The sequence below is a fragment of the Canis lupus genome, chromosome 10, assembly GCF_048164855.1.
Source record: "Canis lupus baileyi chromosome 10, mCanLup2.hap1, whole genome shotgun sequence".
NCBI lineage: Eukaryota > Metazoa > Chordata > Mammalia > Carnivora > Canidae > Canis > Canis lupus.
In genome coordinates, this window is record NC_132847.1 from 28,001,094 (window position 1) to 28,016,422 (window position 15,329).

Here is a 15,329-nt window from a genome sequence, read left to right on the forward strand (position 1 = left end):
ATAACCTTCCTTTATGAACATACTGTGACAGCCGGATGCAGGCATTGATTATGGCAGCAGTCTTCAGCCACATTCCTATTTAACTGCAAAGTGGAGCTCCTGCCTACCAGCTCAGCACTGCTCAGTGACTTTTTTAATTACTGTATTTATGTAAGCCTTTTTCCAACTAGAGCCTGTCCAACTCCATCAGAACTGGAGGATTTGTGCTTACCACTTCTAGCTCTCTCTGGCCTTAGAGCCTAGTGTCTTTCTCTACCTGGAATCAATATAGCACTCTGGCCTTTCTCAACAGAGGTCTTTTGAGGACTGGGGTGCAAAGGAAGCACATTTTTTTTTTTTTTTCCATAATGACAGCTGAGGGAAGATAATAAAACATCTTGGCAGGTGCCAAGGGCAGTGGCTGATTCCTAGGGGCTTGCCTGGCAAAGATGCCAGGTACAATAGATGAGCAGACCCGATAGGCTGCTGTGGGGGCTAGGAAAGAGAGGGGCTTCAGCTTTACCAACTGTTCAGCAGGGCAGAATCGACCTGGCTCCGGGTAATGCAAGAAGGAAATTTTAGTGTTCAAAAGACACGCTGATAGGGACGCCTGGGTGGCTCACTGGTTGGGCCTCTGCCTCCTGCTGGTGTTGTGATCCGGGGGTCCTGGGATGGAGTCCTGCATCAGGCTCCCCGTGGAGAGACTGCTTCTCCCTCCGTGTGTCTCTGTGTCTCTCATGAATATTTATTATGCTGATAACCTGGTGGGCAATCTGTCTAAAGATGCGGCCTCTTTGGCTGATTGTGCCACGGTACAAGGCAATTCTGGCAGAGAAAACCGGTATTCTTGAGCGACTGCAACTCCGCTAAGGACCCGCAGGGTTAGCTGTAGGAGTGCCAGGCATAACCCCTCGCCCCAGTCTTCTGGCGAGAACCTGAAAACTAAGGTGATCTGTGTGGGCAGGCAAGTCATCAGCCGAGGAACAACTCTACGGGAGAAAGCCTGAGAGACGTCAGTGGGAGGTGGGAGAAGGGTGGGCTGCGCCTGCTGGAACCAGAGGCCCACACGCGCCGGGGAACGCGCGCCGGCGGGCGGCTGCTGGGGCAGGCGGGAGGCGCGCCCCCCGCGCCGGGACACACCGGGCTCCGGCCTTCGCACCTCCACACCAACGCCCCCTTCGACCCGTGAGTAACCAGCGGCAGGGGCGCCAAAGAAACGCAGCCCTCGCGCAGACTCCCACCCCCCGCTTCCGGACGCTCTAGCTTCCCCTCCGCCGCCGCTCGCGCCTCCCTCCGACCCGGACCTGCCCGGGCGGGGCTTCCGGGCCCGCCCCCCGGCCCCTCGGTCCCCGCCCCGGGGCGGGGCTTCGCTCGGCGGCCGGCCGGCCTTTCCGCTGCGGCCCGTGCCCCGGCTGGAGGGCCGCGGCCGCGCTCCGGACACGTGCGGGTGAGTGGGGGCCAGGTCGGGGGAGCCTCGGAGGTCTGCTGGCTCGGGGCGAGCCGCAGCCTGTGGGGAGGCTTCTTCCGAGGCACGGGACGAAATGGGCTCGTCCCATCATGACCCCGGGTCTGGAGGGCATCTTGAAGAGTCGCCGGGAGGTCGTGGCTCTAGAGTCGCCCCCTGTTTTGCTCCTTTCCCTCTTGTCCCCGAGACTCACCTAGGTCTGGTCTCCGCGAGCCTCACTTCCCAGGCGTCTGGCGCCAGGGCCCGGGGGCTGGGGAAGATTTGCGACGAACACGTGTCGGGGCAGAGCTCCGTCAGGTCCTTAAACCCAAGCTCCTGAAGGGGGCAGGCACTTTTAAGGTTCGTTTTTGGATCTGAATAAGGAGTCCCCTCTATTTTACTATTTCTCTCCATTGTTTGGAGTTGGTTAAGGGTGGAATTAGAGGGACACCTGGGTGGCTCAGCGGTTGAGCGTCTCCCTTCGGCCCAGGTCCTGATCCTGGGGTCTTGGGATGGAGTCCGCATCGGGCTCCCTGCATGGAGCCCGCTTCTCCCTCTGCCTGTGTCTCTGCCTCTCTGTGTCTCATGAATAAGTAAATAAATAAAATATTTTTTTTTAAAAAGTGAAATTAGGGGATGGCTGGAAAAAGATACGGTTTTGGACACCCTAGATAAATAAATAAGGTAAATTATAATGGTAAATGGATAGGAATATTTGTTAACATTCTTGCCAACATTTTGGTTACTGCTTTCAACCAATAGTTAGGGTCATTGGCAGGAATGGCAGCCTGTCTCCAGTTCCTTTCATACCCATTATCACATCCTGTTGTTTTTTTTTAAAGTACTGCTTTTCTTTTTTTTTAAGATTTATTTATTTATTTATGATAGAGAGAGGCAGAGACACAGGAGGAGGGAGAAGGAGGCTCCATGCCGGGAGCTCGACGCGGGACTCGATCCTGGGTCTCCAGGATCGCCCTGGGCCAAAGGCAGGCGCTAAACCGCTGAGCAACCCAGGGATCCCCAAGTACTGTTTTATTGTACCTCAAAAAGTCTCATATTGACGTCCTCTCCAATCTAGTTTTTTAACTATCTTTTTTTTTTTTTTAAGACTTCTATTTATTTATTCATGAGCGACAGAGAGAGGCAGAGACACACAGGCAGAGGGAGAAGCAGGCTGCACGCAGGAAGTCCGAGGTGGAACTCAATCCCGGGTCTCCAGGATCACACCCTGGCCTGCAGGCGGCGCTAAACCGCTGTGCCACCGGGGCTGCCCTTAACTATACTTTGTATATTCACTGCCCACTGGTAACTTTTTCCTCCCTACTCTCCCCTATTCGTCTCCTTGGCTGGAATGTAGCTCTTAATAAGAAGTGTTTACTGACCACATACTTTATACCAGATATTCTTGGGCTTAATTTGTATTCTTTTTAGATCTAACAGCCACCTTGTGTACAGAGTGCTATTGATAACATTCCTATTTTATTTTAAGATATTTTATTTATTCATGAGAGATGGAAAGAGAGAGGCAGAGACACAGGGAGAGGGAGAAGCAGGCTCCATGCAGGGAGCCCGTTGTGGGACTCTATCCCAGGACTCCAGGATCAAGCCCTGGGCCAAAGGCAGGCACCAAACCGCTGAGCCACCCAGGGATCCCACATTCCTACTTTACAGATTATACTGAGAGGTACAGAGAGGTTAAGTCACGTGTTCATTGTAACTTAGCTGTTGAGGGATAGAGCCACACTTTCTTCTACCTGTTAACTAGACCATTAGTTTACTGTTGAGGGGGGCCTGGATGGCTCAGTCACAAGAGCATGCAACTCTTGATCTCATGGTTCGTAAGTGCGAGCCCCATGTCGGGTGTAAATTACTTAAAAGTAAAATGGTTTTTTTTTTTTTTAAGATTATTTATTTATTTATTCATGACAGAGAGAGAGAGAGGCAGAGACACAGGCAGAGGGAGAAGCAGGCAGGGAGCCCAATGCGGGACTCGATCCAGGGACTCGGGGATCACTCCCTGGACTGAAGGCGGCGCTAAACCGCTGAGCCACCCGGGCTGCCCAGTAAAATGTTTTTTAAAGGATTGCTCCTGTTGAGTTGCTGTGGTACATAGGTAACAAATAACATTGAAAAAATAAACCTAACCAAGGAAAAGCTTTGTTTTATTGTCTATTTCTGTGACTCAGAAATAAGTTCTGGGGTTTTGGGGTAGAGGTCTTGAACTTCACGTAAGTGTTCACTACTGTTGGCTGACTCTAACCAGAAGTGCTTTGATTACAGAGGGAACAGCCGAGGGCTTTGGAGAGATGCAGCCCCAGGTGAGTGCAATTTCATTAGCCTGCCTTTGGCCCCAGCTGTAGGCAGCTGCCTAGGTTGCTGTGTACCTAGGCACGTGTTACACTGCTGGGAGAACAGCAGCGGATAGCTGGTTGGCATTCTGGGCCTGGTTCATGCCACCTCTGTTGTTAACTATACCAGGATGCCAGCATAATTGTTTATCTATTAAGGTTAAATTGGTAAGGGCATGATGTTACGGGGAGAAACCTAAAAATCCAAAGCTTTTTAAGTGTTTCTGGCTCAACAGGTTTGGCTAGTATGAAGTTACTTTAATCCTACCTTGGAAACAAAAGAAAGGTAATGAATCCTTGGAGGAATGCAGAAGTAGAGGAAGAAAGTCACCTTTTTTGTTTTTAGAGTGACAACCAAGTGCTCCAAAGGGGGTTTGTACAGTGAAAAAAGACCATGAGATTTTTTGCAGTTTTCACTGAAATTCAAATACCTGGGCCTTACTCCTGCACCACAGAAAGCTAGTCATGCTGCTCCCTCCTATGGGGTTTCATAGCTGCAGTTACCTACAGGAATGCCTTATTAGGGAAATGGTATGAATTTGCTTTAAAATTATAGGCATTCTTTAGCTCTTTAACAAAATATGAAAATCCCAATTGATAGACTATCTACAACCATACTAATTTCTGCTTTAGGCTGACAGTATATTTGTCTTGGTTTCTTACTGATTTTCAGGAGTGAACAGAGTTGTTGCCCCTTTGGAGCAGTAAATACTGGGTCTCTTTGTAGTGATTTTGCTTTGGATTGCTAATTTTCTGAGAAGAGATGCTTCTCAGTTCTAGGCAAACATTTGTCCCATAAGGCTGACTTAGTTGGTGCTTCTGTGAAAAGTGACATCCTGGTTTCCATAGGAGGAACCAGTGAGGATGTTGGGAAGCAAGGGAGTTATTTATAAAAGCTAGCTTTGTTCTATCAATTGACTTTCCCTAAAAAGGATTCACTTAGCTAAATGTTGAGTGCTTGGTGTAAATACCTCAGATGTTCATTGTGAATAACCTTTTACAGATGGGGTCTTAAAACTAGTGATAACTAGACGGTTTGGGGGCATGGTTAGCTTTAGTGGTAATTATAGGCAAGAAAAAGACAATGGGAAATAAAATTTGGAGGACATTGAAAATGGGGTAAATCATAAATGGCCGACAGTATTGTTTGCATTTCTACAGAAAAGCAGCTTTAGGAACTGGGGTTGAACAGTGAAATCTTTTTCTTTTTTAGTCAAGGGGTTGAACAGTGAAATCTTTTTCTTTTTTAGGATAACTTGAAAGTAGGGCATGTTTGGCCCTCCTGAAGAGAGAAAATTAGTGGTTGGTGAACAGTCTGTATGGCATTCTCAGGTAATGTCCCTTTTCTTTACTTTTCTTTTTTTTTTTTAATTAATTAATTTATTTATTTATTCATGAGAGACACAGAAAGGCAGAGACACAGGCAGAGGGAGAAGCAGGCTCCATGCAGAGAGCCTGATGTGGGACTCGATCCCGGGTCTCCAGGATCATGCTATGGGCTGAAGGCGGCGCTAAACCACTGAGCCACCCGGGCTGCCCATGTCCCTTTTCATCCAACAGGGACTACTTCCTGTGTGGCAGGCCTGTTTGCTTGTTGGTATCCATCAGGAAACCATTGGGTGGCACAATCACCTTATATCTGTCCCCCAACAAATTTGGCCTCTGATCAGTGAAAAGCTAAGTGTGATTTTGGTAGCTATGGTCTAAGGCCTGTAAGATCTTTGAGATTATCTGTATCATTCCATCTGAGGATTTTTTTTTTTTTAAGATTTTATTTATTTATTCATGAGAGGCAGAGGTAGGCAGAGACACAGGCAGAGGAACAAGCAGGCTCCACACAGGGAGCCTGATGCAGGACTCAATCCTGGGACCCCAGGGCTGGGCTGAAGGCGGTGCTAAACCCCTGAGCCACCCAGGCTGCCCCCATCTGAGGAATTCAGAACAAGATTATAAAAGTCCAGGATAGAAAGGATGATGTATCTTGTGTGGTCACTGCTAAATCTCAATCCTAGTGCCTGGCACATATAATAGGAATTCCCTGAATGTTGGACCAAAGGGATGGGAAAGAGGTTCCTGTTTCCTATTTGTTCAAATAGTTTGGCACCAAAGTCTGCCATCAGTGCTTCCAGGCTTCTGGTTGGCATCCCATGTTGAATTCATGGGGATACGTGTATCCATATCTTCTACTTGGGGTGCCTGCGTATCTGAAAGAAAGCTGTTCCAGGAATCACCCAGCGGTTGTCAGCTATCCAGGCTAGTATGTTGCCTTGGATGGTGTTACACTGTTGGAAGAGCAAACACTGCCTTTATTGAGGTCTGGCTCCGAGCACTGTTTTGGTGTTGCAGCTAAGTACTCTTGGGCAGCGTTTTGCACCTCTGAGAGTGGAAGAACTCCTCCTGTGGAGTTGGTCCTAGTCTGGGTGCAAACAGTTTTTTTTCTTTTTTCCTTTGAGAAAAGGACTCTGTCTGAGGCTCCTTTGGATCCTTCTTTGTCATTCCTTTCCTCTTTGAATCCTAGATGCCTTTACCTGAGGGAGAAATCTGCCTCCATTCAGACCTCAGATGTCTCTTGACAGCCCTATGTGACACTGGGATAGGTAATGTATATAATCCTTTTGTCACGTAGTTCTAATTAACTTGTTTCAGCTCAGATGGGTGGTGTGAAGTAATAGAAAATTATATATTGGCCTCTGCTCCCATTCTTGGCACAAAGTTCCTAAAACTCTTAAGATTCCCTAAGCAATAAGTACATTAGGAGCATCTTTTGTTCTGCTATTTGGTCTTTAACTCTGATTCCTGGGTGATAAGCATGTCTTGTTCTAATGAGGTTGGTCACCAGAAAGGCCACACAGTGATTAGAAGCTTGGAATTTTCAGCCCCACCACGATTCTTCAAAAGGGGAAAGGGGCTGGAAATGGAGTTAATAATTGATCATTCCCACATGATAAAGCCTCCGTAAAAATCCCAATAGTGTGGGGTTTAGAGAACTTTTAGGTTGGTGAACACATGGAGGCGCTGTGTGGGAGAGTAATGCACCCAGAGAGGGCATGGAAGCTCGATGCCACTTTTTACCTAGACTTGCCCTGTGCATTTCCCCTCTGGATGTTTCTCTATATCCTTTATCATGTCCTTTAAATAAACTGGTAAACAGTAAGGAAAGTTTTTCTGAGTTCTGAGACTACTATAGCAACGAGTAGGGGTTTGTGGGAAACTGTGATTTGTATCTGATACTGGTCAGAAGCACAGGTAACAACCTGGACTTGTGATTGGCATCTGAAGTGAGGGAGAAGCAGTCTTGTTGGACTGTGCCCTTAACCTGTGGCTCTGATGATACTTTAGGTATACAGAGTGTCAGAACTGTGGACACCCAGCTGGTGGCACAGATTTGCTTGGTGTGGGGGGAAAACCTACATCTGGTGTCATAAATGTTGAGAGTGTGGCCATAGTGTGAGAGTAAAGAAAAATAGAGGAGCAACCCAGGTGGCTCAGCGGTTTAGCACCACCTTCAGCCCAGGGCGTGATCCTGGAGATCCAGGATCGAGTCCCATGTTGGGCTCCCTGCATGGAGCCTGCTTCTCCCTCTGGCTGTGTCTCTGCCTCTCTTTCTCTCTCTCTCTCTCTTTCTCTCTCTCTGTCTCTCATGAATAAATAAATAAATAAAATCTTTAAAAGAAATAGAAAGTGAGGTTTTCTTGGGGCGCCTAGCTGGCTATTCAGTAGGTAGAGCATGCAACTCTTGATCTCAGGGTCCTGAGTTCAAGCCCCATATTGGGTATAAAGCTTACTTTAAAATAAAGGAAAGTTTTTTTAAAAAGTGAAGTTTTCTTTACAGGTGGAAAAACTTCAGAGTTCTAAAACATTATGGAGAGTATGAGAATATTAGAGGATACTTGATCTAAAGTCCAAGGCTTAAACTAGGATCTCATGTTCTAGAGCTGTGCTATACAATTCATGAAGATATTTCATCTGACAAAAATTAAATCTGGTTTTCCAGATCTCAGTATTTAGTGACTACCATATTGGACAGCTCAGAAAACATTTCCACCGATGTGGAAAGTTTTATTATACACTGCTGTTCTAGAGCAAGGGTAGGCAAACTTGCTGTAAAAGGCCAGATAATATTTTAGGCTTGTGTACCACAGTCTCTCTTGTAACTACTCAATTCTGCACTTGCAGTATGAGAGCAGCCATAGACATAGACAGTGTGTCAACAGATGGTCAGATAAAACTTTATTAATAGACACCAAAATTAGAATTTTGTAAAGTTTTCAATATTATAACTAAAAAAAAATTCCCTGAATCATTCTAAGCTTGATGGCTTTTCAAAAACCAACTGGCGTGCCAAAATTGGCCTGTGAGCTAAAGTTTTTGCAAGCCACTGTTGTAGAAAATGAAATTCAGGCCTTGAGAATGGACAGCTCATTAGTGACATGTTCCGGGCCAGTACCAACATGAATAGTCCTCATTTCTTGTGTTTGGAGTTTGTTGTGTACACTTTTTGCACAGCTTACTTCTGTCATAATGGTTCTCTTTATTTTTGATGTTAACTGGAAGGAGAGGTCCTAAGAAAGAATAGCGATCTTCATTTCCAGCAGAGCCTGATCATAACTTTCAGTCCTAGGTAGTGCAATAAAAATGGTTCCTAAGGAAGGAGAAAACCTTTGTCATGAAGTCGGGGTTTAAAATCTGGGATGAGGGCTGCCCCGGTAGCTCAGCGGTTTAGCGCTGCTTTCGGCCCAGGGTTTGATCCTGGAGACCCAGGATCAAGTCCCTTGTCAGGCTCCCTGCATGGAGTCTGTTTCTCCCTCTGCCTGTGTCTGTGCCTCTCTCTCTGTGTGAGATAAATAAATAAAATCTTAAAAAAAAAAAAAAAATCTGGGACGGTAAGCTCCTGTGAGCATACAGAGGCATTCCTGATCTTTAAGGCTACCCAGGTGCAGGGAGGGGCCTCTTTGTCGCTATTTGAAGAATGATACTTCATTGACTTCTGTGCATGTATTTGATAACCCCAGGAGATTAACCCTAGTGGCTTAATCATGCCCATTAAAATAATCTAATGGGATTTCCTAGTTGATAAGTGAAGTTAATTAGTCACCTACTACTCCCAGTTGACTTGATTTTTTTTTTTTTTTAATTACCTGGTGAGGAACCAAAGAAGATGAAGTAAAACATTTCAAAGTAACTATTTAACCTCAAGCTGCCACCTCCTGTCTCAGGTAGCAATTGGTAGAGGCAGTGACCCTTTTCATTTCTCTGCTCAAGTTTCAAGCCTCAGTCCTATACCATACTAAGAGGAAAAACTAAAGCAGGGTGGGTAAGGGAGATGCAAGTATTAAGGAGACCATCCCTGGTACCTATCAGTAATTTACTTCCTTCATTGTTGAAACCTGTCAGTGGACTTTTGCATTAAAATTGTGGATCAGGTCTCAAATTGTAATCAGGAAAATAAAGCCCCAAGAAAAAAATTGTGCAGGCCCCAAAGGGACACAAAAAGGTGGATCCCTGCCTGGGAATTCACACAAAAGAAAACAATCTTGTAAGAGCAACTAATTAAGTACGTAAAAGAGTGACAATGGCTCCTTGAATCTTGTTGCTTAATTAGGGCTTTTTATGAACAGCTCCAGTTAATGGACCTGTCAATATTCTCTTGGAAAACAATTTCACTAAATTAACAAATCAACTCTAATGCTTAGAATGTCTGCCTAGTAATTCTTTTTCTTTACTGCTATTTAGAAATAATAAGCCAGCTTGCTGGGTCTCAGAAAAGGCTGATAAAATGGACCTTGAAATTTATTTTATTTTAGAATAGTTGTATAATTACAGAAAAGTTGCAAAGACAGTACAAAGAAGGCCCATGTACCCTACACCGTTTCCTCTAATACCATTTTACATTAGGGTAATACATTTGTCACAATTAATGGGCTAATATGGATACGTTATTAACTAAAGTCTGTATAGGGTGCTGGATTAGTCGTTTAAACATCCACCCTTTTTGTCCTTTACCCTCACCACCTGTCCCTCTGCTCCCCTCAGTTTTTTAATCTGAGATTTGGGAACATTATGGTTGCTCAACTAGTGTTTGCCAGTTAGTTGAACGTTTTCCTATCTTTGCCTCTACCTTTCAGTCTTTAACACCTAAGCAGTACTCATGTTCTTTTTTTTTTTAAGATTTTACTTATTTATTCATGAGAATACACAGAGGAGAAAGAGAAAGAGGCAGAGACACAGGCAGAGGGAGAAGCAGGCTCCATACAGGGGAGCCCGATGTGGGATTTCATCCAGAGTCTCCAGAATCACGCCCTGGGCCAAAGGCTGCGCTAAACTGCTGAGCCACCCAGGCTGCCCAGTACTCCTGTTCATGTGAGAAAATTACTGCTATCTCCTTGCTGAACTGATCAGACTCTTAGGTTGGCATTCAAGATTTTTCTAAATTCTGGGGACACCTGTATGGCTCAGTCAGTTAAGTAAAGTGTCTGTTCTTGATCCCTCGTGATCCTTGGGTCCTGGGATTCAGCCCTGTGTCCTGTTCCCTCCTCAGCAGAGTCTGCTTCTGCACCCCCACCCTGACCCTCTTTTGGGCTCTCTTTCGCTCTCTCAAGTAAACACAATTTATTTTTTATTTTTTTAAAGATTATTTATTTATTTATTTATTTATAGAGACCCACAGAGAGAGAGAGGCAGGGACACAGGCAGAGGGAGAAGCAGGCTCCATGCAGGGAGCCCGACGTGGGACTCGATCCCAGGTCTCCAGGATCACGCCCTGGGCTGCAGGCGGCGCTAAACCGCTGCACCACCGGAGCTGCCCAAATAAACACAATTAAAAAAAAAAAGAAGGCTGGACTTTATTCAGATTTCCTTGGTTTTTACTTAATGTCCTTTGTCTGTTCCAGGATCTCACTGAAGATATTACAATCAGTTATTATATCTCCTTAGGCTCCTTTTTAAAATTTTTATTTATTTAAGATTTTATTATTTTTAAAAAATTTAAAATTTTTTATTCTTTTGAGATTTTATTCTTAGTGACCTGCACCTAGCATGGGGCTCCAACTTACAACCCTGAGATCAAGTGTTGCATTCTTTACCAGCTAAGCTGGCCAAGAGCCCCTTCTTAGGTTCCTTTTAGCTATGACAGCTTCTTAGACTTCCTTATTATTTATTGGTGGCCTAGAATTTGAGACAGGTATTTTGTAGAAAGTCCCTGAGGATTGAGTTTTTCTCATGATTAAGCTGAGTTTAAGTGATTTTGAGAGGAAGACCATAGACCATTCTCATCCTATCAGCCTGACTTAGTGTTGCTGTTAACCTTGATCACCTGGCTGAGGTTTGTCTTGCCAAATTTCTCCACTGTAAAGTTACTCCCCCTGGCCCAATTCTGTGTGCTTTGGAATGAAGTCACTATGTGCAACACATACTTAAAAAGATGAGAATTGTGCTTTCTTTGAGGATGGAATATCTACATAAGTTACTTGGTATTCTTAAGAAATAATTTTTTTTTAAATGTTACATACTTATGAGAGACACACAGAGAGAGGGTGGCACAGACACAGGCAGAGGGAGAGGAAGAAGCAGGCTCCATGCAGGGAGCCTGACCTGAGACTCAATCCCAGGTTTCCAGGATCATGCCCTGGGCTGAAGGCAGCGCTAAACCACTGAGCTACCGGGGCTGCCCTTAAGAAATAAATTGATCTCTTCTCATTCAATGTATTTATACCATTATGAATCCATGGATATTTGTTATATTTTGGGGATAACAGTCCAATAATACTTTATTCAGTGTTCCAGCTTTGACCTTTAGGAGCTCATTGGTTGGCTACTATGTCTCCTTTTTTATTTTTTTATTTTTATTCTCTTAATTTTTTTTCTTTTTTAATAAAATTAAACAGTAAAACAAAAATTCACAAGCTGCCTCCCTGTCCACCCCCCACCCTTCTCCCCTCCCTGCAGTCTTCAGCGCTGGCTCCCTTCTTTCCCCCCACTTACACAGACACAGGGGTATCCAACTAAGAAAACGCAACTGCTCTAAGGACAGGGAGACGAGATGAAGGGAGGAAGTGAGCTGTGCCCACGTTCAAGTTTACATTGAGCAAGTCTGCACTTTCTGGGTTCCGGATGGTTTCCTTTCATTAGCCAAATTGAAAAAAGAAATTCCCTGGACCAGATGCTTCAAAGCTGAAGCCCCCAGGACCGCCAAAGAATGCCTTGAAGATATTGTTTGCGTCAAAATCGCCCATATTCATGCCTTCCTCATCTAGGTCCTGTCCACTGTCATAGCGAGTCTTTTTCTTGGGATCAGACAGGATGGTAAAAGCTTCTCCAACTTCCTTGAACTATTTCTCCTCTCCTGAACTTCGGCACTGGCTCCACTGTGCCGATCTGGATGGTGCATCAAGGCCCGTTGTCGGTAAGCTTTCTTGATTTCATCCTCAGAGGCATTCTTGTCCACTCCCAGAATTTTGTAGTAATCTTTCCTCTTAATCTTCTTCGTTCCAGCTGTGCATTTTTTAGGAGCTGTTTGTGTTCTTTTGTTTTCTCCGTCTGATATACTTTTTCATAGTCCCGCACTGCTTCTTCATACTGTTCTGTGTCCATGTAACACTGAGCTCTTCTCAAGTAGGCTTTTATATAAGTGGCATCGAGCTTCACTGCACTCGTGCAGTCTTCTATTGCATCATCTAGTTTCCTAAGCTTGGAGTTAACCGTGCCCTGATTACAGTAGAGTTTAGCATTTGTTTTTATATTGTTAGGGTCTATCCCCAGGGCTTCTGTGTACAGTTCATAGGCTAGCTTGTAATTTCCTTCTTTAAATGCTTTATTCCCATCTTCTTTAAGTGCTTTAGCATTTCTGTAAGCAATGCAGGCCCCTTCTCATGGTCAGGAGCCATTCTGAGAGCCTGTACAAAAAACTGAACCGCCTTCTCAATACAATCTTCATAATAAAGGCAAAGTCCTCATACATACAGAGCATCCGCATTGGTAGAATCCATTCGTAAAATGTCACTGGCCACAGACTGCTTCCGGATAATGACCTAGCATTGCTAAACATTCTGCTTTGAGGATTTTGAAGCGATGGCAGGCAGGGGCAAATTCTAGGGCACGGTCCATGCAGAAAACCACCTTCCGAAAATCTCGCTTCTCGAAATCCGTTTCTGCTATTTTCTCATATTCTATGACTGCATTAGCATTCTTGAACTCCTGTTGCGCCTGAGCATTTTTGTGTTCCAGTTCTAGGGCTCTCTGGAAACTACGACATGCTTCCATGGCATTCCCTAGAGATAGGTGGCATTTGCCCTCTCGTAGATGTCCCCAGACAAAACTGTCATTCGACCTGACTGCTGTGCATCTCCAAGAGCTTCCCGGAATTTTCCGAGCATCATCAAAGTGGCTGCTCGATTCCCATAGTAGCTAGCATTTTTAGGACACATATCTATGGCTTTTGTATAATAATTATAAGCTTCACTGTAATCTTTCTTGGCATAGTATGCATTTCCTTGTTCCTTGAAAGACTCTGCTTCCCTCTTCGCTTCCTCGTCGTCGAGCAGCTCTGGCTCGGTCGTTGCCATTACCACATCGCACTCCGCGGCAGCCGCCATCCTACCGCCGGGACCAGAGAGTTTCTCTCCTCTTTTTAAATTTTTATTTATTTATTCATGAGAGACAGAGAGGCAGAGACATAGGCAGAGGGAGAAGCAGGCTCAAGGGGAGCCCAATGTGGAACTTGATCCCAGGACCCCAGGATCATGACCTGAGCCAAAGGCAGCCACTCGGCCCCTGAGCCACCCAGGCATCCCCTACTGTATCTCTTCAATATGCCCCCATCATTGTGGGGTTTTTGTTTTTAAGCACTTCTCAATTTAAGGCGCTATTAAGATGATCCATGCTCATCTTGTATCTTTTCTGTCCCAGTTGTCAAACATTTTTCTAGTGAGCCCTCATTTCTTTACTGGTGAATGGCATTAAGGAACAAAGACCTGGGCACTAGATAGACTCGATACTAAACTGGTGTTGCTTCTAGGCCCTGTCCACTGGTAGAATAATGAACTATATAACCAGGATCCTTAGTTTATAGTCCCCTATATTTTATAGACATTCCATTTTTAATATTCAACGTCTTTTATTCTATAGACGTATATTCTCATTTAGAATAATGGTTGACCTTTTCTTTTATAGTGGATGGTTTAGTTTCTAGATGACTGATTCTTTTTACCCTATGAGCTCACAATATAGGATGGGACTTTTTAACTGCTGCTGAAGGGGAGGAGCCACGCCCAGGCTCTGTCCTCAGAATGGGTTGGAGGGAGGAGGTGCCCTCAAGGCATAAAGCCTTCGAGTTAGAATCTGGGCTTTACCAGAGTGGCAGCTAGTAGAACTCCCTCTCCTCAATTGTAATATTCTAGAGGAGAACTCCAGGAGCTAAGGTTGCAATATGCTGGCCATGTTGCCAGTGAAAGGTTGTATATGAAGCGATGAGTAGCGGGGGGAAGGCAGAACAGAAAAGCTCTGTCCCGGCCTCTACTACCCCTACTCTCATTGCACTCTGCCTTTTTCTACACTAGGCTTCAATTTCTTGCCCCTCTATATATGCTAGGACTCAATCATGATCCATTCTTCCAAAGGACTCTTCATATTTAATTTCTGAGATCTCTCTCTTTTTTAAAGATTTTATTAATTCATGAGAAACAGAAAGAGAGGCAGAGACACAGGCAGTGAGAGAAGCAGGCTCCATGCAGGGAGCCTGACATGGGACTCGATCTCAGGTCTCCAGGATCACACCCTGGGTTGAAGGCAGGCGCTAAACTGCTGAGCCACCCAGGGATCCCCAGTTTCTCAGATCTCTAATTTTACTTCTTGTATGTATAATCTCCAGGGCTGAGTTACAGGAAGACAATGATGTGGGCTAATTACACATCTTATCAGAAGATTGTCATTTGACTCCTCCTTTTTGTGGGTTTACAGCCTTTATTAGCTGAACTCTGCTAGACCTTGGGGATGAGTAGTGGATAAGACATAGTCCCTGCTTGCCGTAATATGGCCTGTCAGGCCTTACACAGTCTAACTCTTACCCCTCTCACCTTTAACACCCTCAGATTCCCTTCTGGACACACTGGTTTCTTTCAGGGATTTTTTTTTTTTTTTTTAATTTATTTATTCATGAGAGACAGAGAGGCAGAGACACAGGCAGAGGGAGGAGCACACTCCTTATGGGGAACCTGATGTGGGAATCGATCTCAGGACCTTGGGATCATGACCTGCGCCAAAGGCAGATACTCAACCACTGAGCTACCCAGGTGCCCCTCTTTCAGTCTTAAGTAAGCCTTTTGCTATTAGGCACATGCTATTTCCCTTTCTGGTTTCATCTTCCTTCTCTACTTTGTCTACTTTACTTTGAGATCTTAGCTCAGGCAGCCCTTCTGCAGAGAAGCCACCTTCCCTTCTCAAGGTTTACTTACTACCAGCTTCTCAATGTTTACTTATTTCCCATACAGCCAAGCTGTCTGACTTCTAAGGACAGCTGACTAAAGACCTTCAGCTGATAAATATTAATCTTTGTGTCAAAATGT

At 44.9% G+C, this 15,329-nt stretch overlaps 1 protein-coding gene, 1 non-coding gene and 1 pseudogene across 6 annotated transcripts in view; 2 read left to right on the top strand and 1 right to left on the bottom strand.

The window, feature by feature from the left end:
- The first annotated feature begins 1,310 nt into the window (after positions 1-1,310).
- The window catches only part of MATR3 (matrin 3), a 53,622-nt gene continuing 39,603 nt past the window's right edge, over positions 1,311-15,329 (top strand). Inside the window, exons 1-4 of one of the 5 annotated variants that reach the window (XM_072841232.1) lie at positions 1,372-1,426; positions 3,704-3,741; positions 5,022-5,103; positions 6,290-6,368. Coding sequence is in view for 3 of the 5 variants with exons in the window: in XM_072841245.1 (XP_072697346.1) it covers positions 5,041-5,103 (63 nt within the window). In the remaining 2 variants the exon portion in view is untranslated. Of the gene's footprint in view, positions 1,427-2,531; positions 2,729-3,703; positions 3,742-5,021; positions 5,104-6,289; positions 6,369-15,329 lie in introns of those variants that run through there. The other 4 variants (XM_072841246.1, XM_072841253.1, XM_072841245.1 and 1 more) reach the window with 4 other exon arrangements.
- On the top strand, positions 6,002-6,202 carry LOC140642046 (small nucleolar RNA SNORA74). The gene has a single exon (XR_012038626.1). It is a non-coding gene; the product is annotated as a small nucleolar RNA SNORA74 (small nucleolar RNA).
- LOC140641424 (dnaJ homolog subfamily C member 7 pseudogene) lies at positions 11,727-13,394 on the bottom strand (annotated as a pseudogene).